Below are 26,817 nucleotides of genomic sequence, written 5' to 3'. Positions count from 1 at the left end.
AGTGACGTATGAGTGCCAAAGATTGAGAGCGTTTGTATAACACAGAATTAATAGAAATGCACGCAGTGAAAAAGAGAAATGTAGTATTATCAACTTTTCGTCAAAACTGATCACCAAACAGGATACTAAATAGATTATATCATGACTATTTTACAACGTAACTGTGGGGCAATTTTAGTACTTGCTGTTGCAAATATCTTCCAATAGCTTACACACATGACACAAAAACCCGATAATGTCGGTGTTAAATAAATACATATTAGTCCTATAAGTACATATTTATTGACTTACACATGTTTTTACACTGTTAATATATATTTCTTTTTTTATTCATTAGTCATTGGCTAATGAAATGTTATATGCGGCCAGTGCTTTATACAGTTAAGATGTTTAAAAAATATTCACGTAGTTTTGTCCAGCATGCGAGGAACAGCGTCTGTGCAGCACTGCCAGATTGTGTAGGCTGCTACAGCGTCTCTACCGCGCATGCGCGTGGGGAGCCCGAGGTAGGCCCTGCTGTTCTTCTAACTCCAGTCAACCCAGCGCAGCCATCTAAACCAAAACAAGGAGCGAGAAAACCCCGCACACGGCCGAAGAAACGAGGTAAGCGCCGCTTCCACTCCTTGCGCGACTACGGGTTTTTTTCGAAAGACGCCCCGGACATCGGCGCCGTCTTGTTTGTGTCGGTCCGGACGGGGAAACGGATAGAGAGACGGCGCTGTTTTCCCGTGCGCTGCTGGAGGGATCCGCAGGCCCGCTGACCCACATTTCGCTCCAGCCCAGTTCGGCTGGGGAGTGTGCGGTGTTGCGCGGCCAAGCGCTCGCAGCTCCCCGATAAAACAACACAAACACACGCGACCGTCGTGTTTTAGCCAAACGACGCTTTTTAACGCGTATTCCGCGTCTTTGCGGGTTTACATAATAAAGTTTGCTGCTATATTTGGCCGTTGAAGCGCGCGCGGTGACCCCCGTTATGACCACTGACGCACGCGCTGGCTTTGGGCTGCGCGTCCGTCCGCCCGGTTCTTCTGGGTCACGTTAAACGTCGCGTCGTGCACTTCGATGGCACGGCGGGCTGCGAGCTTGTTCATAAATCATCGGCGTTGATTTCGATCTCGTTTGGTCGATTTTCAAAGTGCGATCGAAAGCTTTCGTGGAGGGACTGGATCAGTACCGGGGGGCACCGTGGAGGTGGGGTGGTTACGCTCAAACCCAATTAAACACGACCATTTTGCCCTGTGTTCCGCTAGAGCAACCTGTAGCGGTTGGATTATATAGCTAGGTTGGCAAGATTATAATTTTTCGGAAATGTGTAGTGGGCTATACTGGTTCCGAATGACCCAGAGCTGCACGACGGTGTGCCGGGAGATGAAAATGTAGCTAGCTGCATTTGTTGCAATTTTCCACATCGCAATCGGCTTTGTCATGTTGCTGAAAACTCCCACAACCTAGTGGGAAACGAGCCCAATATGCAGGAAATTCTTAATTTCCATAAGAAACTCGAGAAACGGAGCACGGTCGGTCATTGGGATGAAGCTGTTCACCATCACCGTAGATGTTACTGGCCGATGTCCTCAAAGCTGTTCAAGGCTGCTTTAAGCGTTTTAATGCATTGGAAAGACGTGGAAAACTCCATACGTGCGCATCTCAAAGGGTCTCGTTTACATCGTGCTATGTTTGTCAAAAGATGATTTGTAAATGTGCTCATGAGCAACAGTGTGACATTCCCCGCACACTCACGGATAGTGCACAGACATCAACACGGTTTTTGACATGTTTGAACTTTCCGTTGCTTTGTCATTGCGATTGGACTCCAGCGCGTACCATAGCCATAAAAAGCGTTTCGCACGCATGTAACGGTGATTAATTGGCCGATTAGTTCAGTTTATGACTCTCGCTTCAGAGTTCAAGATCAGCTATGCGCCATATGCGTAAGTACAACTGCGGTCGTTGCCTCGACTGAGCGGAATTGCGCCCTTATTGCCAAACGTCCAGGGTGTTCACCTGCCGCTTCTGAACGGCCACCAAAAGAAATGATGAACTTCGCAGGGTTTTTTCCCCCTCAGATGGCCGAAATGCTTTATAAGCAAAGGCAGTATCACAGTAGCCTTAATAGTTGGAATTTATGCTTTGTGCCTGGAAGGTAAACCTTCTTTTACGAGGTTCTCCTGAAGTTCAGTTAGTGGTGTGGTATATAACAGCCCGTGATGTGATATATGTTCTTTTGGCCTGGTTTCAGCTCACCTAATTTTTGGCAGTGACTCATTATTATTTCCTTTGTTTCATTCACCACATCCATGAGATAAGACAGCGTCAGTCTCTGTTTTTTAAGGCATATCTTTTAAAAAATGTCAGAAAGAAACTCACGCTGTGCATATTATGTCTAATGCTGCCTTCCACTAAATGTTTACCGTCCTGGCTCTGCTGTTCATAAAGTCAGTTGGCCTTGCATCTCTGTGGGTGTCTGCAGGACGGGTGTGTGGATGCTGATACAGGGTTTCATTCCTGGCGTTTTCCACCAAAGGCTGTGTTGGAATAGAGCAAGGTTAAAGAGACTGTTCCTTGCACAGGCTGGTGCACGCATGTGCAGGCGGTGCGAACCAAGTGAAGGTGTTTGTGAAGCACACGGGACCCCAGAGTGCAGAACGGGCAGAATGTGTATCTGCAGCCCAAGCAGTGTTGGATCTCCATGCTTGTTCTCACGCAGGTTCTCACGCAGGTTCTCACGCAGTTTCTCACGCAGGTTCAGCCCTGTTTGCAGCAAAGTACATCAGCGTTGCTTATCAACATGGCAAAACTGGAAACCTCACACACAATGGGAACATTTAAAGTGAACGCACGATGGTGGGAGGGGCTTGTGAGGCGCTAGCGTGCAGCTCCAACCTCGCTCTCGCGCACACAAACAGTGGCTGTGTGCCGGACAAACAGACGAATGACTCCAGAAGAGGACAAATGAAGGCCGTGCGTTTGTCTGTGTGTGTCTAGGTCTGTGGAAGCCTCCACCCTGAGCCTCCACCCTGAGCCTCCGTGAGCATGTATTCCTCACCGAGCTCTCCGAGCCGAGTCAAACTGGGAGAGGTTTTATTAACAAACTGCCATTAACTTGTGAAACTACTTATCGATAGATTGTTAAGATGAATGAACTGATTGGCGATTACGGTACAGGCTTGGTTGTAGAACAATGTTTGTGAATAATGGTGAAAGCACCTTTTAAAATAAGGCTAATATATGTAACAGGGTACAGTGAGAGTACCCTATAACATATTATTACATGTATGTTTCATGTAGAATAACAATGTGATTCCCACAAAAGAACAGCCTGTGTTGTTAATGTGCTGGATTGTCAGAAGATGTCAGGGGAAACACATGATGGATAATCAGATTTGTGATATCTTGGTTATCTGTGAAAATGAAAAGGAGAAAAAAACTGTTTTCTCAGCAATCTCCATAGTGACTGGTGGTTACTAGGTGACACTTCAGCAACTGTGAATCTGCATACTGACTGGTGGTTACTAGGTGACACTTCAGATGCACAGAGACAGAGAGTGGAGAGTTTAAAGGCTTGAGACCACACAGACGAAAATGACATTTTGCACAGAAACATTATCAAGGAAGTAAACTTTAACCTGATCTGGATAAGATACATAAAGTACCTGATGTATTTCTAAAGAGACAGATAGGTGACTGTGCTGAGACTGAGGTGTAATAATACAGCATTAACTTATTTATACATGTTGGAGACAGGTGGGTCATTTTCGGCTCTTACGATGGTTTAAAAGCACTTTCCTAGCTGGCCTTTGTGATTATCTCTGAAGCAGTGTCCCCACGGTTCCTTTAGGGCTGGTTTAGCCTGACCAGCTTAATAGATATAGCGAGTTTCACCTAGAAGCTCCACTGAAAGGATCAGATCAGTAAAAACTCCAACCTAGACCATCAGACACTATCATTCAGACATCAGACTTCCTAAAGTTCACCATACACTCATACTGCTGCTGTCCACCACCTTATCTCTGTGTTCAGTCCATGTGATTCACTCTTGAATTAGATTGAGATGCTCAATAAATAAATTTGTATGTTTTCAATTAATTGCCTTGACAACAAGGTGGGCGGTACCTTGTGCCACATTCTCTGTAATCTGTGCCATGTTCAAGGATAATTGTTGTAGTATATTGGCACTATACAACATAGTTATATGCAGACACTGTCAACTATAATTTCTGTGTACTAACAGGAGGGTGTAGTTATGTGAGTGTCAGAAGTGCAGACTTTGACATGTAACACTCTTTATGACGTGTCTGCGTATCCAGTTACTACTGGCACATCACAGATTCAAGCTGCACTCTGGGTAACAATTAGCCTGCTCGCTTCCTGAAAACAAGCATTTGACAAACCAGTAAAGAGTTTGTGTTATCATAGAAGAGTTTTGGTTTCTCTAAGTCAGCAGTCCAGGATTGCTGTTCTTGCTTTAAACCGTGTCCTCTTGCTCTTCCTCCTCCTCGTCTTCGAGCTGTCTCCTGCCCTGGTTTGTTTTCCCTCCGCTCATGTTCTCAGAACCCCGGCTCTCCACATATAGACCAGCACATCTGCTTATCAGAGCTTTTCTCCCACAGCTCTGTTGGCAGGGCAACAACCCCTGATTTCGTTCCACGAGCATCCTAAATTTCCTGCCTCCACAGGCAGATAAAACCAGAGGCCTTATTCCCCGCGTTCGGCAGCTTCAGAGGAAGAGTGGAGCTGAGCCGGCCTGGCCCGGTGGCCGTGAGCCCAGAGGGACTCGGCTTCTCCGTGGGGGGGTGTAGGTCATTACGACGGGGCCTTCTGCAGCCCTGCGGCTCTCTACATCCGCCCACTCCATCCCAACCTGCCTGCATCCATCTGCTTCCCCAGATACAGTAGAGACTCGTTTTGTGACCCATGAGCAATTCATAGTTGTTTGTTTTTGTTTTCGTGACTGATGGAGGATGCAGAGATGCCTCTACATGCTGATTAGGGCAAATGCTCTCTTGCAACGTGGGTGTAGGGCTTGTTGGCATCATGGTTATTCACAATACTACTGTAGGACATTTGCATTGAGGATGTAGGTGGGATTGATTACATGTATTCAGATGGGGAACAAAACATGTTATACAGTGTAAAAATATTGTTAGCAAGTCACTGAACATGACTTTTACTCACCTAATGGAAAACCTCACTAGTAAATAGAGTTTCTAGGCTTATCTTGGGTATAATTTTTCTAATGCTAATTATTTTATTGCTTGTTGGTCTGTTGGGCTGGTTAAAAATGGTGAGAGTTGTGGACTTTTATCAGTAGTATCTCAACATTCTTTAGAGAATCTGCTTAAGACTTATTCAGTTTAAAGCAATATATATATATATATATATATATATATATATATATATATATATATATATATATATATATATATAATGCATGCACAACTGGTTTGTGGTGTGGAGCCCTTAGCTTAGTTTCATTATAATGAGAAGATGTTTTTGCCTAGGGACTTGATACTTATTTTTCTCTTTTTCAAGTAAAATGAAATAAAATCTTGATCTCGTAATGAAACATGTTGGAGCTGGTGTGTGTGTCGGTGTTCCTTCAGCATCACGTCACATCTCTGGCCACGATGTCTCAGTCAGTGTCTGCCTGTTCATCTGCTGTTCAGATAACGCTCTCTGTCTTCTAAGTGCACTTCCCTCTCTGTTTTTCCTCCTTACTAAGTTGTCTCATACCAAAACCACAATGTGTATAATATTACATTCTTAAATTGAATTTCGGTGTTGAGCTCCCTGGTGTTGGCGATCTGTGTGCTGAGATGGAAACTCAATGAGGGTAGTTTCTATTTTTAAATCAGACGGTCCGGATGTTTTTATTTTATTTGCTTGTATATGTATTTTAATATAACATGATTGGCTTTGTCCCTCCCCTTTAGCCCTCCTGATTCGTCTTAGCCTGATGGAGTGATCGTGGTCTTGGCCAATCAGGGCTTAATGACTTGTGGTTGTGGTTCATTCTTTAATCCAATTTTTATGTGTGTGTGATGTAAACTTAAATGACACCAAACTAACTTAAATAATGTAGGTGAAAAAAAAACAGGCCAAAATGTTAAAAGGTATACCGTTGTGGATTAACATCTTGTAATACGTATGTCTTAAAGTTGGCAAATGTAGCAATTTAATTGGAATTGCTGATGAATTTGCCTATATCGTGTAGTCCTAGAAATAATGATACCACTGAGATTTTGGTTAAATGTGAAAAGGACTCGGCAAGTTCTGTGCCTCATGTCGTAGGCTATTTAATGCTAATGATTTCAGTGCTGGGCAGTGATACCAACTAGTTGGAAGATGATATTAAAATTTAATTAGCTTCACATTACCCTAATCACTACATAATGGTTGTCACATCCCTATAATCAGATACTTTTGAGATTTTTATTCTTTTCAGTTTAGGAATAACCTTACAGAAGGATTTCAGAAATAACATTAGAAAGAAATTATTTAATATACTATACTAAGTACAGTTCTAAGTGCAATAACTACTGTCACTTTATATACCTTACTATACTATTGTACTCTGCCTCTTTATCACTTTAGCAATTATACGACGATATAAAGTCGTTATATCTTAATCGTAATCCATAGTATGTATATACCTAAAAACATTCATCCAGTGTCTAGTTCGTCTGTGTCTACATAGGGTTGCTCAGTTGTGGTTAAACATTTATTTTTCTATTATCCATTCTATTGCATTCTCTATATTATATTTTATATTATATATATTGTATTATATTTTATACTGTGTATATATCCATCAATGTTACATGCTACTGAGACCCTAATTTCATAACATGGACACCCTGCTGCACAAATAACAAGTGACAGTCAAACTGTGTTCACTGTGACCTGGTTAGTGAATTTCTGTGCAGGATCACATTTGTGAAAGTTGGAGTTTTATTTGTACAGACCAGCCAGAGGGTGAGACGAAGCCAAACCCAGCTGGTCATCACAAATACATTTTAAGAGTAAAGTTGTCCAGCAATGTGCAAACTGTAAAAAGACATCAAGTTTGTTTTCCTTTACCTGTGCACCTGTGCAAGGCTGTTTGATGACTGCTGAAGGAATGAGATATGAACGGAGTGAAAGCAAATGGGCGGGGTCTCAGCCGTAGCAAAAGTGCTGCTTTGACGGACAGGTGGGGCTTCCCGTCTCCCGGGAAACAAGCAGCTGTTTAGGCAGAGCTGTGTCTCCGGCCGAATCACGCCCCTTCACACGCTCACTTTCCTTCTTAGTCACAGATCATTTAAGGTCTTTTAAAGTACGAGTTGCTTCAAATTTCACTTGTGCACAAATGGAGGGAAACATGAATGCCCAGTGTATTAGACCACAAGTGTGCGTGCAAGTGTGTGTATGTATGCGTATATAAATATAATTTATGGCCCTTGTGCCAGCTTTAATGTATATATATTAAATACATATATTATTTATACCACCCATTGGTTAAGCTTTTAATAGTGTGTCATGAGTATGGATCATGGACATTTGAAACGCTATGATACAGCTGAGACGGTCCTGCTTGGGTCCACTCCTTAACACTCCCCTCTCTGCCTCCGCAGACTCCCCACTGAAGCCAGCTTCTCTGCCTGGGATCCACACACCTCCAGGACGGTCTGGTGCAGTCTGTCGTCAGCCTCCCCACACTGCACGAGGTAGAGCATCGAAGGTCTTTCTTCTGAACAGAGGTGGCTTGTGTTGGTCTGTTGGGAGGTGGAAGCTCGGTGTGGCTGCTCGGCTGTGTCATGAACTTTCCACTCTTACTAGTAGTGTGTTGGGCTTTGGGATCTGACGTAGGCTGAAGGCTTCACAAACGATTGGAGCTTCAAAGCTAAGAGTGTTGTACACCACACACACACACACACACACACACACACACACACACACACACACACACACACACACACACACACACACACACACACACAGTTAATGCCCTTCTTTCTCCACACACTATTTCCAGTGATCTCACTGTCTAGGATTCGCATAACCACAACACCTCGTTTTTTCATAGTGAAGAAGGCAGTAGAAAGATGACCCACTGTTGCCAAATGAAGAAGAAGGAGTCAGCATGACTGTGCAGAAGTGACCCAGTTTCCTGCAGCCTGCTTCCCGCCGCCAGAGTTGCCCTTGTGCCAGCACTGCTGTCTTGGGGGACTACATTTGACCTCTACCACCCGTCTTTCAGCATGGTGCATTTTTGCATCCTGCATACAGTTCTTATTGTGCAAACTTCTTCTGGAACTTGGTTGTATTAGACATTTGTTTTTTGTAGCATTAGATGCTTTCAGTATCACATCTGGATAAGTATTCCTGCCTGGACCACGCTGCTGTGCTGGATTCTGTCCAGAGTTAGCCTTTCAGGTTTGGCTGGATCCATCGAGTGTAGACGTAAGCGCGTATTTACATGGTCCTGTCCCTGTTAAGCTGAAAGAAGCCACAACGTGCTGGTGAATCGGGATGTCCTGTATTGAGTTATTCTGGCTGAAAGTCCATCTCCATATTGCAGGTTTACTGGTTCAGACACTCTTTGCAGGTGTGTGACTTGCACTGACGTCAAATACGATGGTACTAGTTGCCTCACACTGGGGCATGTTGGGGGCATGTTGAGCTCTGACTGCGTTTTAGGTGAAATCTGTGAATCATTGTGGTCCCTGTTATTGAGTGAATGTGTTTGTGTGCAAATCTTTGCTGGCCTGTAGGTGCCTAGCCGCTGGTTTGACTTGGCTCATGTTTTCATTGCTGCGTTGAGATACGAGTGCGGTAGTTCGTTGAGGGAACCCATGCATGCAGTCAACAGCCTTTAGACTGGGAGGAGCTTTAGGAACCCTCGCATACACACACACACACACATGCGTGCTCTCTGCAAATGGTTTAGTACATAAACAGAGTTTGCTTTCAGCAGTGCTAAGCCAGTAGCACAATTGGATTTCTCACATACTAACACCCAGGGCTAACTGTACTCCTCGACCAGGACCGGTCTGGTGGAGGAATGTGCTTTGGCATGTCGAACGTGTCCAGTTTTTCCACATTAGAATAATGTCTCTGTTTGAAGGCCAACAGGTTTGCTGGCTAATCATTAGTTCTTAGAGGGCTGGTAGGCCAGACATTTCCAGGATGTCAGTACAGTAGCAGGCTCTGATCTCCAGGACACAGGAGTGTGATGGCTAGCTAAGACAGCATGTGGGTGAAGAGCCGTGTTTGTTAACTGGGGTAATGATTGTAAGGGGTGATGGTTTACTGCAGGGTTCGAATTACGGGGGGGATTGGGGGGGTCAGACCCCCCCGTTTAAGGCATCAACCCCCCTAAAGGGGCAAAACCAATAATTTGGGGGGGGGGGGGGGTCAAAACATTTAAATGTACTTCTGTGGATAACTGCACTTAACTGTGGATTTTGTTGTATAATATATTATGACTATAAAGGTTATTGTGTGATATGTGCTACATACAGCTGATGTAATGGATTTATCATTTACGTGCTGTAGACATTACAGTAAGAAAGCAAGACACTGTAAGGATGGTAAGACTTCAGTTTACTGAAGCACGCGCTTGCGCTGTACTGGTTTTCATTTACACCCTGAAAAAAACTTGACCCCCCCCCCCAATTATCATTGTATAATTCGCACCCTGGTTTACTGAAACTCCAAACACAGCTCATACAGATATCCAGAGCAAGTCTACATAGTATTCTCAACTCATTGGGTGCAAGTTATTATTATTTTTGCCTGCGTGTGTGCAGTGCAGTAAACGTCTCGTGTTTCATGCTGTATTGGCTTCGTTCTATGAAATTTAATACAAAGATATACCTGCTTTACACATTTATTAGTTCTAAATTCATTATATGTAACATGGCACCATTCAAAGTGCAGATTCCAGTTTTTCTTATTCATGTAATGCGCTGCTTCCTGGCTTTGGATGACACCTTTCGTGTCTGCAGATTTTCAAGCACTTAAACCGATTGCACGTCCGCAGGCACCCGATCAGCGGAGGTTCCTTGCTCTCCTTCGCCAGCTCACATTTCTCTGCCACCAGTGGTGAGAAAACTGCGATTCGTATACCAAACTGGTGCGCTTTCTCGGATCTGTGTGTGGGCAGATGCATTGCTTTTGAAAAACCACTTCAGAAAAAGAAAGTTGATTTTAAAGTGCGCTAAGAACTATTGAGTTGTTTCTGCTGATCCTTTTATCAAAGTTACCAGAGAGGCGCAACCATTTGCTAATAATGGGGAGCAGCGTTTCGAGGACTCGAAGCACTGCAGCGAGGTAGCTGGGGGCGTTCATGTTAGTCACGTTCTGGTGCTGCTTTTAGAGAAACATCTGCTTTAGGAGCTGAACACCAGGATGACTAGAAGAGTGAAACAAGACGTGATCTCCCATCCCAGACCTCCCCATTTCCAGTATCTCGCTCTGTCTGCCTTCTCTCTGCCTTTAGCTTCTGTCTTCAGCCTCTGGTCGAATCTGGAAGAGGTTTTCTTAATTACAAACCTGCATCTCCAATCCAGCACCTTTGGGGCCTTGTTGCTTTGGGACTGGTGAGGGTGACACCGTTCCTGAGCATCGTCCTGACTGTTCGCCTCGCATTGCTGGGAACCAGAGTGTCATGGCCTTGGACCAACATGGCATGGCCAGGAACGAATATCTTTTTTTTTCCTGCACGTCTTTCTCACTTTTTTATTTCTTCATTTTTATTAGAGGAATACGAAAAAGCAAAATAAGAGCTCAAGTGGATTAATAATGAACAAACCCCTCACCCTTGTGTCTGGAACTCTCTCTCTTTCCTCCATTGTTGCCTGGTTCTGCTGTCTTCTGTAGGCCGTGTCTGGTGACCCACTTGGCAGAGGCGCCAGAGTATGGTTCTGAGCGCGGGCCTCTGGGAGACCAGACCAGAGGCTGTAGTAGCTCCTCTGTAGGGCCTGCTGCCAGTGGAAAGCAGAACCACTCAGATGTTTTCCTGTCTGCTCACCACTGGAAGCTCCCTTCAAACAAAGGGGGCATTTGTGAGCACGTCTAGCCCAGAGACGTCTAGCCCAAAGAGTAAGCTCCAGCTCGGGGGGTGGAGCTGGGGCTGGGGGATGGAGGGGGGGGGTGATGGCAGTGATCAACAGCTGAAAGCTGAAGGCACTCTACAGGACAGGGAAGAGTCTTAACTCGCTCAGTTCTTGTGTTTAGGGTGATGGCATGAAATGCAGCGAATGTGTTGCAGGTTTAACAGGAATACATTTACCGTCACTCATTATAAATGTCCTGTCATGACGCTCCCTCTCTGTCCAATTCTTTATTATCATACTTCCTTGCGTGCGAGACAGTTAATTAGCATTTCGCTGGTCTGCTTCCTCTAGGCTCTGAGGTTAAATGACCTTGTGTGTTGATGAAAAGGTGGGGTGGGGGGGCATCATTTGTTTATCACACTGGAAGACTCTCCCACATGCTGCTCCCCTGTGCATGTTGTGGAGGGTGTCTGATCTTCTTAAACATGCTGACCACTTACTTCTATGTGAGGTTTGTGTGTTTGCAGCTGGCTCGAAATGGCTTCAGTAGTCTAGATGAGGCTAGTCTAGATGAGGCTAGTCTAGATGAAGCCAGTCTAGATGAGGCTAGTCTGGACGTTATCTGTTTTTAAAGGGCGTGCTGCTGTTGGACCTTTCGTCATGGTAATGGTGGTCCAGGTGGTCTGTGCCATATGCCACCCTCTAGTGATACACAATACATGGTTTGTCTGTAGTTCCTGCAGTATAAACCTTTGCCGTGTATTGTCAATATAAGCCTGTATATTGTAATATCGCGGCAGATTGCAGCCTGTGAACGGGCTCACAAAGTCATCTTTTTTTGGGAACTCTAAAGCATATCGCAGTACTTGTTAGGGGTGGCACGGATCACAAAATTCACGGTTCGGTGTGTATCACGGTTTGAGGTCTACGGTTTACGGTTTTGTACGGTTCTTGTTTTTTTTTACCTTTTTTTTTTTTTTCTTAGCCCCATAATACACGCCGTTACACCAGTGGAATAGTCGGTGAAAAGATTTTACTACCATAGCACTACACTTCTATGACATTACACAGTGCTGCCTTTAGCAAAGCATTACATAATAATACATAATACATAATAATAATAATAAAGCTCTCCTCCCCTCTACTGACACACTTGGGTGATGTCTTCGTAAATGGCCGGTCATATTGGAACTGTTTCCACTAGCGTACGCAATGCGGGTTTTGCAATGCTTGCATATTGTAACAGTTCGATCCACGTTTTTATTGCCAGTATCATCGTATGTGACGGGGAATCCAAAATGATCCCACACACCTGATTTAAACAACGCTGGGGCATCCTTCATCTCTGGCCTAGGCAGCCTGCCTTCTCCACTCCCACTTGCCATGTTTGTCCACGCCACCACAAACCTTCGCTTTCGCTTCTTTGGCACGAATGAGAACCACGTGGTGACATACGGGCATTTGGCTATAATGCGAATTTCGAACGTCTGGAGAAAAAAAAAAACGTGGATCCTGTACGGTTTACACACGCCCCGCGCCGTGACAAGCGAACCGTACGGTTCGGTTCGTTCACAAAAACCGTGCCATGCCTAGTACTTGTATGTAGCAAAGTAATCACGATAAGGTTTTTGTGCCAGTATTGTGCCTCTCTTGTGTCTGCCTGAGTCGAGGGCTACTAGCACTGGCACTGTCTCGGCACTGTCTGGGAAAGACTCCTCCGACCCAAGCCGCAGGCGCCCACAAGAGTTCAGTGTCCCCGTCCGGCCACTCGTGTACCGACCCGGTAAGCTACGCGAGCCCGTCCCACAGGCAGCTCGGCTTACACGGGCGGCTGCCAGGTTCAGGCTCATTGTTTTGCTGTTTTTGCCGTCACCACCACACCCCACAGTTTCCTCCCTCGTCACTTGAATATCTATCTGTTCACACACTCGCTCAGGTGGGTAGCAGCCCGTGCACCTGTGAACCTGCCCCTCCCTCGCAGAGGGGGAGGGTCTCTGTTCCTCACGAAACCTCTCCATGACACAAAAGCCCCATCGCCTTCTGACATATGGCCGTGTTTACTCAGCTAAGCGCCAGCCTTCAGTCAGGCTTGTTCTCCCGACACGCCCTGGGTGTGGTTCTGTGTGCCCACGGGCCTGGCCCGGCTGGGCGGGAAGACGCCGATGAAGGGTTATCTGAACGTGAGAGAGGCCGAGCGAGTGAAGAAGAGCGAAGAAGAGGGAATCTCTGCTGTGGAGGAATCTGTCGTCTATTTTTACCCTGGCTGGCGAAAGCGGTTGCTATGGCGTTGCCAATGGGCACCGTTGTCATGCCGGCGTGTGTCTCTGCGCTTCGCAGCACAGATCCTCAGAGTGACTCACGGCCTCGGAGCTTTGCCTGACCTACATCTGAGAGCGCGCGCGCATGCACACACACACACACAAACACGCCCAGAGCGCTTGCAGAGACTCGGTATGCGTGACAGGAAAAGTGATATTTCACAGAATGCTCGGGCTCTTCACATGAATTGAGAACAGAAGACCTGATATGCTAATGTGAGCAGTTTGATCTTCACGGCATCTGTGTAAGAGGTGACTGCAACACGAACAGGCCATCTGACAAGGTGATCAACGAGTCCCTTAAGTTCCGGTTTTGTGCATGGAATATGACTCACATATGCTGCTATAGACATTCAGGATCACACATTCGCACGCCTCAAGGTGTGTGTTCACAGGAGGTGTAAAATTGTTGGAGGTGATCATGTGTGGGAGAGGGAAGCTAATTTGTAAATGTAGTTAGGAAGGTATTTGGTGTGCTCACGAGATTATCGGGCATGAACGTCACTTGGAGTCTGGCTGGTTTGTGTTGTCAAAGTAGGTTACTGTGTTGCCCTGCTGGTTAAGTCACAAGTCGTTCTTGAAATTCTGTAGGCAAGGTTAGCAAGGTTAGCGAGGTTAGCCTGGGTCTGTGGAGCTGGTGTCTCTCTACTCCTGTCTCAAAGATCAAATAAATCTTTTGAGATTCTGTGCTTCTCTTTCTGTGCCTTGATTAGTCCTCTGTTCTCTCTGGTGTTCCCACTCCTGACCCTGGAGAATCTGAGCCACCACACACTGCTGTGGATCTGGTTGTCGCCATAGCAGCTTGTAGAGCGGAAAGGCGGAGGAAGAAAAGTAGGTCATTGGGTCAGCAGGTCAGTGAAGCATCCGATGACGCCATGGTTACGAAACCACTGCCTGCCTGGTGGCTGCGGCAACCGCCACACTACAGGAAACACAATGGCAACCTCCCCCCCTTCTCTCTCACGCTCTCTCTCTCTCTCTCTCTCTCTCTCTTTTCTCCTATTTCTCATCTGTCTTTTCTCTCTCCTCTCTCTTTTCTCTCTCTCCCTCTTTCATTTATCTCTTCTCTCCATTCTAAAAAATATCTTCCTCTTTAATTTCGTAGTCTTTTTCCCATGCGTTTGCCCTCATTTTCCTGTCTTTCATAAGCCCTCTTTAATCTGTGTCATCTCTTTCGCTTTGCCCCCTCATGATTTAATACTCTTCTCCGTTTTGTTTAACGTGCCACTCAAGTATGACATCTGTTTGCCGTAGAGTTTGAATTGTCTCTCTGCTCTACGGTCAGTCACTCCCACCAGTGACAGCACCGGGTGGCCGGGCAGCTCTTTGGGGTGTGGCAAAGCTGACCATGGCGTGGACGTGTCCTCTAACATCACTACAGATCTGTGTTCTCTCTGCATCCTGCTTGTGCCCAACTGGACCCTGACCAGTTGGTACGTGTGACACTCACGTTGTCCTCTGAGCTTTGAGAGCGTGGGAGTTGTGGAGGGAGGGAGGGAGGGAGGGATGGTGGGGGTGGAGTCGTGCAGATGGACGGAGGGAGGGGTCCTCTCGTTATCCTGGACTTGGCATATTGTAGTAGGAGCTGTGTATGTGCTTGTTTTGTGTGTGTGTGTGTGTGTGAGTGTGTGTGTGTGAGTGAGTGTGTGATTTTAGACAATCGCCTCCAAACTTATTTATTGTTTTATGGTGTATAAGATGGTGTATATATATATATATATTACTTAATAAAATGTGTTTAAATACTGTAAAGGTCCCAGTCTGAGATGTTAATGTTTGTTGGGTGAAGTGGCACATTACCTATAAAACATTCCTAGTGAATGTGTGGGAATATGTGTGGAATGTGCGGTGCCCACAGCCCAGGAAGAAAACGCAGTGAGGTGTTGCTCGTTTGTGTGATGATACACAGACTGGTTATGCAGTAGATGACATGTGATGGGTTGTGTGCCCCCGCTAGGGTAGGATAGGTATGCAGTTCATTATTGCCTCACTCAAATACAGAGCCATGACTGGGGAAAAGTGTGTCTGTGTGTCTGTGTGTCTGTGTGTCTGTGTGTCTGTGTGTCTGTGTGTGTGTGTGTGTGTGTGTGTGTGTGTGTGATTTTCATAAATGTAGGTAGATATAAAAATAACAAACTGTAGAAAGCTCATGAGTGTTTCTGTACACATGCAGTATTTATTTACATACTTATTCATAATCCTGACCACCCTCTGCTCTATAGAGTCTCTAGCTGTTTCCAGTGCGTTTTGTCAACAGCTCGATAGTATTTGGACAGCAGTTCCACAGGCTAGGGAAGGATCCTTCATTAGGCTAACGCCTGTCTTACTGCCCAGGTGACCCGTGATAACGGGCGATGTGTAATGGGGCAGGTGTGTAATGTAATGTGGGCAGGTTCACGCTCCCTGACTTGAGACCAGTGTAAGACAGCGTGTAAAAACTTGTGCTTTTGACCATTGTCTTTGAATGCTAAGTGTGTGTGTGACCTTACCGTGACGCTTCCTTTGTGTCTGTTCTGGGGATCTCTGTCTGCCGGCTAGCGTTAGCGCTAACCACAGCACATGACTGTTACCGACCTTAACTGAACCTGTGTCCTCAACCAGCATGGCGCATGATGTGTGTGTGTGTGTGTGTGTGCGCGTGTGCGCTGAATTAGCTTTAAGATAGAGGGTCATGTGTGGGAGAGAGTAGATTTGTATCAGTATTCCTTGACATTTTCAGCAGAAGAATGTTCTTTCTGTTTCAGTGAGTGTATTTTCTGACTCTCGTGCAGACCGTTCCACTGATCTTGGATCAGCACTGTTGCATTGAGGTTCATTGAGTGCATGAACGTGATTCACATTGGCGTCATTAAAAGACTCCTGTAGTAATAAACGTCTGCCTCATTTTGGAATGCAAGAAACACTCCTTACTGGCTAATAAGCTTTGGCCTGACTTTTGTGCATTTTTTGATAGATTTGTTTACAGATCTATCATGCTCACAAGAATAATGCTTAAAGACTTGAAGAATGTAAGCTGGGACTGTGGAATGATTTCTGTGTGCCTGTCGTGTTTAATAAACGTCAGTATTTTCCTTTATGTAGTCAGTAACAGTACAACAGTGTACCAATGTGTAACAACATATCAGTCATTGAGTTTTCATATGTATTTATAGAATTTTAATACATTATATTATATACACTGTATATTCCACTGTACGTAGTGCTTTAATTTCACTCTTGTCAGTGGTTGTGTAATTTAAACCGGTAAATGTGAACACCGTTTCTAGCCTATTGAGCTGTTGCAGCTCAACCCATCCAAGGTCACGGTGGAGGCGTTTTACCTTTGTGAATGTAGTTCCTTTAGTTCATTTCTAATGAAGGAAGCCAAGTCAGGGCCAGGCATGTCTTTACAGTCATGTGGTCTGTCAGGTGGACAAAGGCACGGAGCCACAGATGCGGGGATGTCCCGAGCCTCTGCTCTCACGAGTCCTCCTGCCTCTCCGCTGGGTGGGGGTTGTTTTGGGGGTGGTGTAAATAACCCTACGTCACACTCATCATTCATTTCAATGATGCACTGTGTCATTTTAAAACATTTGTGGAAACTTTTTGACAGCACTCATTGGCAGTCCCCTCATAGTCGAGTTTTAATTAAAGTTGGCTACCTTAATATTACTTTAGCAGTGCCTGAGGATTTAGACCTGCTGGGCACATCCTACACATTCAACTCATTTCTGTCTCGAGGTCTTGTGTGTGTGATGGTCTCGTCCTTTTTGGCTTGTCCTTCCTTATGCACCTGTTGACAAAATAAAAGTTTGCGTTGTGTGTCCACAGAAAGGCGATGAGGTATGAGGAAGGGTCTTTGCAGTGAATCGGCTGAATAACCTGCACCATTTAGGGGATTTGGGCTTAAAAATTTTGTACACATGCTGTATTTCATAATAATTTGTATGTATTGTTGCCTGTTATAGTAGCATGCAAATATTGTAATCTTGCAATCCACGTTGGAGGCTTCTTGCATCTTAAGAACATGTTTTTGATTGTGAAATGTCTCCTTCTCTTTGCTCAGGTCGACGCCTCCGTCCGATGGTACATACCAAAGACCTGTGATTGTGAAGCCATGCTATAAGTGAGTGCTTGCAATGCATTTCTGCTGCCACTTCCACTGTACTGTAAATGCGTGTGAGTGAGCAATCGCGAGGTTGCGCGCGAGATCTAAGTATTGCTAACGAGCGCTTTGGGAGCAGGAAGGCTAACCGTGTCCGTCTTCTCTCGCACGACCCCGTGGGACGAAGCTTTCGCTGACATGCGGCACCGGCGTGCTCATCCCCGTCAGAAAACGCACACGAGCCACGAGGACCTACAGCCTGCGATTAACCTTTGACCTCCAGACCTTCTGCAAGAGCCCCGCCCCTCCCCCCAGCCGACAGTCGCAGTCTTCATCGTTCTGCGGGGCTTCTCGTCCTCTCTCGGAGCAGGCCGCACTGGAGGTGGGTGGGATGCTCACTCGGACGACCTGTGTGAACTGAAGTTCGTTTCTGATCGCTTCCTGCTGTTGTGTTTCTCTCGTGCAGGTTCATGTACAAATGTCTACCTCACGCTTAAAGCTCCTCTCACTACAGCGCTGAACAAGCTACAAAATGACCTCCAGCATAGAGCGGTAAGTCCGTTACCTTCCCGGCAATCCCTCGGTTTGTTAGACGTTCAGGCCAGCGGGACGAAGTAAATGAGAATCAGTTGTGACTAGAAAGGGGGGGGGGGGGGGGTCTTCTTTACTTCACCTCAAAATAAAAAAAAAAAAGAAAGAAAAGTCAGTTTGTGCATTGGCAGTATCTAAACCCTGTTGATTTCCTGTCGCCTGGTTCCCTGAAGGCTTTTCGTGAGGTCGAGAGCAACTGTATTTAACAACCGCACGTTCCCACAACACCTCCAAGCTGTCCTTCTCTTTGACCTATGCCTCCGCTCGGTTGCTGTAGCAACTGTCGGGCTGGCGCAGAGCGTGTGCCCGTCCTGGGTGGGCTCTGTGGGGCTCAATCTCGCTCTTAACTGGTCGAGCCAGTTGAGTGACATTTGAATAAGCCTTTGGTCCGTCAGCAGTGTGGAATTTCCGCGGATAATCCCCAGATTAGTACCTAGCGTCCTAGAGCCCCGCTTAGCTACTGCAGAAGAAACTAGAGATGTAGGATCATGGAGCAGGGAGTTAAAACACGTGAAATCCCCCCAGAGAGAGGACCAGGCTCCCCCCAGAGAGAGGACCAGGCTCCTCCCAGTTAGAGGACCAGGCTCCTCCCACTCTACTCCAGAATGGTAGCATGGCTCTGTTCTGTTTTAAACACCCCTTCCCCACACCCAAGAGGCCCAGGCGTAACCCCTTGCTCTCCCTCATAGTCTCCAGGTCGGTGTGTCCTGAGGGTGACTGATAACGTGTGTGTGTGTGCGTGTGTGTGTGTGTGTGTGTGTGTGTATCTTTATCTTATCTTCTTATCTCCATAACCCTCAGTGGAAAGCAATCTGAGCGTAGCTGCCACTGCATGTGTAGAAGTCTCGCGTGAGTGGTGATCACTGGCAGCTCACACTCCTCTCTGAGGCCCATTTCCCACACGTGGCAGTCACATTCACACACACAACGCTGAGACGGCAGCTTGTTTTCCACCGGTTGCCACACGTCCTTGTTGCTATAGCTGCTTTGTCATTGTGTGCGTCCTTGGCTCGCCTGCCTGTTGTTTTAACCCTTTCTTTGTGCATGATTAGACCTGCAGTAGAGAGAGAGGACTGGTCAGACCTGCTGTAGCAGTCCTACGTGTCAGGACGTTTGTGGTCGAGCGGCAGTGTCTCTACCGCTCTCTGGGGAAACCTGTGTGTTGCTAGCCACAAACGTCCTTGGTGACGTGCATCCGCCAGCAACCTTCCTAGGTTGTCCCTGGGCAGGTCGCTTGTGTGTTACAAAACTGCCATCGTTTTGATCTGATAAAAATGTTTTCAAAATAATTGAAAAATTGTGGGAACTATTCTGGCTATAACATGTGCATTAGCATGATTCCACAAAGATCATTTTAGCACATAAAAAAAAAAAAAATATATATATATATATATATATATATATATATATATATATATATATATATATATATATATATATATATATATAAAATATATATTTTTAAATAAAATTTTGATTTTAAAAATCACGAGGTCAAGGGTGGGGGGGGGTGTATTTGATGAGTTTAGCACGATGCCTGATTGTCATGTTATTGGTGAGGTGTGTGTGTGAGCGTGCGCCTGCCAGTGTGTGTGTGTGTGTGTGTGTGTGTGTGTGCGCAGGGTGGGGTGGCGTGACAGGGAGAGAAAGGCTTTTATTATCACACACTCCACTCATTGCCTCACTCCCCCTCAGCAGCACAAACACCAATAAGGTTAACGACTCCCTGCTCACATCCACATCGTTCACGCTGGGACTGGGGTGCGTTCACTGGGTCCATGGTTTGCTGTAAGTGGGGTTACTGCAGAACACTGCTTGTATTTCACCGTGATGAAAAGGTTATCAAAACAAACTTCTAGAAAGGCGAGGTTGACAGACGAAGCACTCTTGCTGTCGAATGATTCCAGAACCGGAACCTTATTTTCCAATAAGCGCAATAAGAAAAGTGACGCGTTCTATATGCAGTCTTAAATCCAGTGCTGATTACAAGTGTGTGTGGGTTGGGTTGATTGGGTGGGTTGAGGGTGTGTGTGTGTGTGTGTGTGTTGTACATGTTTTTCTCAGCTGTTACGCAGCTGTGCGTAATTGATCTCTGAGGAACTCTTTCTTATGAAGAAGTTTACACAGCATTAGCAGGTGTGGTAGTGTTGGGACATTGTCACATGCTCTCTACCTTTGACCATCTGCACCGAGGCCCATGCCAGCGGGTGGAGCATGTCCTCTGCAGGGCGGAGGCGGACCGGTCGGCTGAGCTACGTCCCGGGATTTGCGCAGATCATTGAACACTAAGAGCACCACGTGGAAGTGCATGTGTGACGTAGCAAACGCCCGTGCTCTGGAGGGATGAGTCACGGGATCACCGGCTTCCCACCATCCCTGTCCTGGCTCGATCCAGTGCCATAGAAGTAGTAGTTGAAGTTGTGTGTTTGTTTTTAGCGTTGTGCCAGTAAAGGTCTTTATAGTAAACACACACACACACACACCCCTCAACATAGATCTGCTGTACATATTCTGAATTGTAGTGTTTGCTCACACCCATGTGTGGAGGATCCAGCTCTCGGGGTTTAGATAATTTGACATGGGTTCAGTTGTTTTGCTGGGGTGTTTTTGACTGGCAGCGCTAATTTGAAGCTGTATGTTTGTATTCGGTGATTATGTTGTCGTCTGTGAGCGGCGTGTGTCATGGCAACCCTTAGGTTATTGTTTTCCTTCCTTTCGTTCTAATCCTGCTGCTTGTTGATTCGTTGCTTTTCCATGGATACACACTCACACCCTCTCAGCCTTTCTGACCACTTGGGTTCCATTTCACTGCAGATATAAATACCTTCTTAGTGTGCTGACTGAAACATTCAACGTCCTCGAATTCTCATTCTTTCACAGCACACACTCACATGCACACAGTAACAGACGTGTGAACTGGCTAACACGGCCATTTGTGTTTTGGTTCATCTCACAAATGGACATCACTGGTTCTTCACTGAGCCCAGTAACTTTGAAGGCTCGGCTTTGCTCGTGTTTGCCCGAAGTGCACACTCCTGGTCTCACAGAAGCAGTTAGAACTGGTGTGGTTGAGTAAATAACAGAGTGGTCTGGTCGGCTCCTGTGAGGGTTTTGGTTGCTGATCGGGTCATAGTTGTGGGTTTTTCCAAAGCCACTGGGAAGGCCACACACTTTGCTGTGGTCGTCTCCTTTGCTGTGGAACTGGAATATTGTCCTTCTGTTCAAGATTGCTGGGATATTGGTGCTCACCAGACCTCCACTATGTGCGCACACGTCCAGTTATGAGCTGTTCCCAGTCATTGGCAGACTGTATCATCTGAGACCAAGTGGCTGCCTCTTTCTGTCCTTTTACCAGCTGAGTCAGAGAACACTCTGGCCTCTGCTAAATATAGCCTGAAATTCACATCGCCCCCCTGTGGCGTGGTTATACAGCTGCAGTCACGCTCTGTTGGCCTAATTGCTTTTGAAGATGCTGAATTCCTACCATTACCCGGTTATGTTGCGTACTCTGAGCAGGTTGGAGACTGTTACGCTCTCCTTCATGACTGAGATGTGCGTTATCAGTTAGCTAACTCTGCTAACTGAACGACGTGTGTTGTAAACATAGTGATGGGAATAATATAAAAAATGAATGGCTTGCAATAGCATTTACGTAGGTCAGACAATGGTTTGGTTTTCCAGTGGGATTGGGAGGCTAGAGGTGAATGTTGGAGTGATCTTTAACCACTCTGTGATGTGTTGGCTTTCAGGGATGATGGCAGTATTTTTGATGGGCTGATGGAAGAAGATGAGAAGGACAAAGCAAAACGGTGAGATGGAAATGCAGAAAAACAGAAGTGACCACGCTACATATATGACAGAAATGACCACTCTACATATATGGCAGAAATGACCACGCTACATATATGTCAGACATGACCACCCTACAGATATGACAGAAATGACCACGCTACATATATGGTAGAAATGACCACGCTACATATATGGTAGAAATGACCACGCTACATATATGACAGAAATGACCATGCTACATATATGACAGAAGTGACCACGCTACAGATATGACAGAAATGGCCACGCTACATATATGTCAGACATGACCACGCTACATATATGTCAGACATGACCACGCTACATATATGACAGAAATGACCATGCTACATATATGTCAGACATGACCACCCTACAGATATGACAGACATGACCACCCTACAGATATGACAGAAATGACCACGCTACATATATGACAGAAATGACCACGCTACATATATGACAGAAGTGACCACGCTACAGATATGACAGAAATGGCCACGCTACATATATGACAGAAATGACCACGCTACATATATGGCAGAAATGACCACGCTACATATATGACAGAAATGACCACGCTACATATATGACAGAAATGACCACACGCTACATATATGACAGAGATGGCCATGCTACAGATATGGCTGTAATGGCTTTATTAGCTTCACAAGTGTTGGATTAAAGTGACTCATTACATCTGCCACACACTCTTATCCAGAGTGATCTGCTATTTATGAGTATACAGTATTTATGAATATACTGTGTGTGTGCATGCATGCTCTTCTGGGGTATCAAACCCATGACTTTGTTGGTGCGTTTCTTTGAGTATGACCAATATATCTTATACAGATTGAGAAATGCATTCAGAGTTGAGACTGAGCACCTTTAAAAAATTAACTTCATCAGAAAGAATATTTTGAAACAAAGAATTTTTAGAATTGTCTTAGAACTTAGAATTGTCCAAAGTCTCCTAGCTATTGTCCCAGTGTTGCTTTCGCATGTGGCGGAGTGTAGTTTCACGAGCGTGCCTTTGCGCCCACATCTGCAGAGTTTCCAGGAACAAGTCTGAGAAGAAGAGGCGGGACCAGTTCAATGTGCTCATCAAAGAACTGGGCACCATGTTGCCAGGCAACACCCGCAAGATGGACAAGTCCACCATCCTACAGAAGAGCATCGACTTCCTGCGCAAGCACAAAGGTAGCCCCGTCTCCCCCCGTAGCCCCGCCTCCCACTCCCTCGCCTGCTCCGTGACTGCCAGTTAAATGTCCTGCATGCATATGGTGCAGTGTGGCGGTCTGTCACGGTTTGCCACAAGCAAATTAAATGTGGCCTAACGCTTCCTGTGTTTAGCAAAGCATGTAAAGGTCTGCATCAGGTGTGTTGGGTCACCTGCTGGGGTGTGGTGGGTGTGAGGTGTGTTGGGTCACTTGCTGGGGCGTGGTGGGTGTGAGGTGTGTTGGGTCACCTGCTGGGGCGTGGTGGGTGTGAGGTGTGTTGGGTCACCTGCCAGGGTGTGGTGGGTGTGAGGTGTGGCTGATCAGGTGAGGGTACACTGGTGTGCATGCCTTGTGGATTCCCTGTCCCTTTTACATGATTGTGTCTGAGTGTTTTTGGTAAGCCTGTCTCTCTGTCTCTCTGCCAGAAATTGCAGCGCAGTCAGAGTCCAGTGAGATCCGCCAGGATTGGAAGCCTCCTTTCCTCAGCAATGAGGAGTTTACACAGCTGATGTTGGAGGTGAACACACACACACACACACACTGCCATCTCCTGCTTACGTTCGTCTGTGTGGTTTTGTTGTTTTGGATTTAGAACTTTTGATCCAGTCTTCCTGTCAGAAGCAACTCTGACCAACTCTGTCCAAGTTCTTAATTTCATGCTGTATTAATTTGCCGTTTGTCTTCAGGCACTGGATGGTTTCTTTCTGGCCATCATGACAGACGGTAATATCATCTACGTCTCAGAGAGTGTCACCTCCTTACTAGAACATTTACCAGTAAGTAGTGTGCATGTGTGTGCATGCATCTCAGACAGGGAGATTAATGGAAGAAAACTAATGTCCGTCTGTGTGTGTCTGTTCCAGTCTGATCTAGTTGACCAGAACTTACTGAACTTTCTTCCACTGGGTGAGCACTCTGAAGTGTACAAAGCCCTGTCAACACACATACTGGAGGGGGAGAGCCTCACACCAGAGTACTTAAAGAGTAAGACTCCACCTCTTCACACACATACACGCATACGATCACACTTTTTCTTAATTTGGCTTTGTCCTCTAGCATTTTGGACTCTTTCATGTAGATGATGTTCATTTAGACCTGAGGGTATGTGTATTTCATACTGCCTGAACTTCCAGGAATGCCATGTCTTTTTAAAAATAAACAGGACAAGTGACTCCTTGGTTTTATCTTGACAAGCTCTGTGTCGAACAAAACGCCACCCAGGAAGGACAGCATGAGATACAGTAGTCAGGCTCTGCAGTGTTGTCCAGACCCAGAGCCCGTCTGCCTGCAGAGCAGAAGGTTGAGCTCTGAGCTGCTTGGAGGGAACCAGCTACTGGGGCCATGTCAGTATTCAGAGGTATCCGGACAGGTCTGTGAGGACAGGAGTAGGACACGTGAGGACAGGAGTAGGACATGTGAGGACAGGAGTAGGACACGTGAGGACAGGAGTAGGACACGTGAGGACAGGAGTAGGACACGTGAGGACAGGAGTAGGACACGTGAGGACAGGAGTAGGACACGTGAGGACAGGAGTAGGACACGTGAGGACGAGGACAGGAGTAGGACATGTCAGGACAGGAGTAGGACAGGAGTAGGACACGTGAGGACAGGAGTAGGACACGTGAGGACAGGAGTAGGACACGTGAGGACAGGAGTGGGACACGTGAGGACAGGAGTAGGACATGTGAGGACAGGAGTAGGACATGTGAGGACAGGAGTAGGACACGTGAGGACAGGAGTAGGACATGTCAGGACAGGAGTAGGACATTACCAGTGTGGTTGTGTTTACAAAGGGCAGTACATGGAGGTTCCGTTTTTAGACCAGTCTGATCTCTTCTCCACGTCTGCCTCCAGCTGTGTGGAGCACAGGAGCCCTGGGTCAGCAGACCGGAGTCGTCTTCCCTCCCTGTGCGAGCTCTGTGGGAGTAGGGGGGGGGGACAGTAGCGACTGCACTGTGTTGCGAGCTGCGTTCTGTGCTTTCTTCATGATGCACATCTGTAACTGTGAGCTGGGCCCCCTGCTGTAGCATTTCGACCTACATAACCAGGATGATGCCGTTGCGTCCAGCGTCTGACAGGCCCCTCCCCCTCCTGCTCGTCTGCTTGTGCTGCCTGTTTGCAGGCGGCTACGTAGACGGTAGTAGCTGACCAAGTAAGATTTTAAATCACGATGAGACAGATTAAGAACAGTATGCAGGCACAGATGTGTCAGACACCACCCGTAACAGACGAATAAACCAGAATAACTTCAGAGCTGGGAATAACTTTCTCCCGACAGTTTGAGATGATATTATTTATGGATCCCGACACTGTAAAAGCTGGTTTTTGTTTGCAAATCTCTCTCCCCTCCGGCTGACGGTGCCCACCGCTAAAGCTGCTCTGGGTCCTGTTTGCTATGCTTCATGGTCCGGTTGAAGCACGTCTGATCTGCTGGATCTCCGGCCTTTTGTTCAGGGGGGGGTTCCTGTTTATTTTCAGTACCACGTTCCCCACCGTGTTCCACTTTTCCTAGTGAAGTGCTCCTGGCTCTGAAGAGCACCTCTGATGAAGAGGAAGTCACGTGTCTGTTTGTTTATTTGCTTTTTTTCACTTTTGCTTCCAGCGAAAAACCAGTTGGAGTTCTGTTGCCACATGCTTCGGGGGACCATCGACCCCAGAGAACCCCCAGTCTACGAGTACGTCAAGTTCATGGGGAACTTCAAGTCCCTCAACACTGGTGAGTGTGAGGGCAGCGGGTCAGAACCGCAGTAGCTGGTTGGGCAAGGTGGAGTCTCCCAGGTTCAGGGGCGGGATTACCGGGGGTGCAGGGGCGGGATTACTGGAGGTCAGGGGAGTCTTGGTCACAGCGAGGTCACCTGACCCAGATTCATTCTTTTGATTCCGAATGAACAGACGTGTCAGCTGAGTGAGACTGTCATGTTTGATCCAGTCCCTGTGCTCTGAAAAGCATTTTTTTTTTGTTGCTAGTTAATTGTTTGGTGCTGCCACCTAGTGGTTGATTACATGATCATCAGAGTTCATATATATATACATATATATATGATCTCTGATTATATATATATATATATATATATATATATATATATACCCCGTTTGTTCTTTTTGACCCTTCTTATTTGCTCCGTTTGCCCCCTGCAGTGCCTAACTCAACGCGGAACGGCTTCGAGGGCGTCATCCAGCGCTCTCTCAGACCCTCTTTCGAAGACCGTGTCTGTTTCATAGCAACAGTGAGATTAGCCAAGCCACAGTTTATCAAGGTAGGTGAGGCCGCTCTGCTCCCCTGACCTAGTGCTATTTGTATTGTACTGAAGATGTAGTGCCAATGTTGTTGTTACTGTTTGAGTCGGTATGAGTCAGTCTAATGTTTGAGTCGGTATGAGTCAGCTTCGTTAAAACGGCTGCTATCTGTGGCCTCTTGTGTCTTCATACGCTGGTGTGATGCTCTGCTTGCTAGGAGATGTGCACTGTTGAAGAACCCAACGAGGAGTTCACGTCCAGACACAGCTTAGAGTGGAAGTTCCTCTTCCTGGACCACAGGTGAGCGTTGAGCTCTGTGTCTGTATACCCCCCCCCCCCCCCCCCCAACCCCGTCTGCTCGTATACGTGTGAGTGTGGCGTTAGACAGAGCAGCAGTTTTACTACAGGTCCAGCTGTCTACCTGTTGTCTGTTTATCTGCTGCCCCTCAGAGTGGGGGGGGGGGGGGGGGGGGGGGCACACCTCACCGTGTCACATTTGTCTTCGCAGCCCCAACAGG

General features: G+C 46.4%; 1 protein-coding gene across 2 annotated transcripts in view; it reads left to right on the top strand.

Moving 5' to 3' along the window:
* The first annotated feature begins 495 nt into the window (after nt 1-495).
* The window catches only part of clocka (clock circadian regulator a), a 35,448-nt gene continuing 9,126 nt past the window's right edge, over nt 496-26,817 (top strand). The window contains exons 1-13 of one of the 2 annotated variants that reach the window (XM_077017117.1): nt 496-603; nt 7,614-7,706; nt 17,403-17,462; nt 17,629-17,823; nt 17,908-17,993; nt 21,782-21,841; nt 22,894-23,042; nt 23,488-23,579; nt 23,749-23,838; nt 23,926-24,046; nt 25,665-25,778; nt 26,201-26,319; nt 26,517-26,599. In XM_077017117.1, the coding sequence (XP_076873232.1) occupies nt 17,974-17,993; nt 21,782-21,841; nt 22,894-23,042; nt 23,488-23,579; nt 23,749-23,838; nt 23,926-24,046; nt 25,665-25,778; nt 26,201-26,319; nt 26,517-26,599 (848 nt within the window). In that variant the 5' untranslated portion in view covers nt 496-603; nt 7,614-7,706; nt 17,403-17,462; nt 17,629-17,823; nt 17,908-17,973. Of the gene's footprint in view, nt 604-7,613; nt 7,707-14,370; nt 14,791-17,402; nt 17,463-17,628; nt 17,824-17,907; nt 17,994-21,781; nt 21,842-22,893; nt 23,043-23,487; nt 23,580-23,748; nt 23,839-23,925; nt 24,047-25,664; nt 25,779-26,200; nt 26,320-26,516; nt 26,600-26,817 lie in introns of those variants that run through there. The other variant, XM_077017118.1, reaches the window with a different exon arrangement.

This window comes from Brachyhypopomus gauderio, chromosome 9 (assembly GCF_052324685.1).
Source record: "Brachyhypopomus gauderio isolate BG-103 chromosome 9, BGAUD_0.2, whole genome shotgun sequence".
Classification (NCBI taxonomy): Eukaryota; Metazoa; Chordata; class Actinopteri; order Gymnotiformes; family Hypopomidae; genus Brachyhypopomus; species Brachyhypopomus gauderio.
This window is presented reverse-complemented; position numbering and strand designations above follow the sequence as displayed.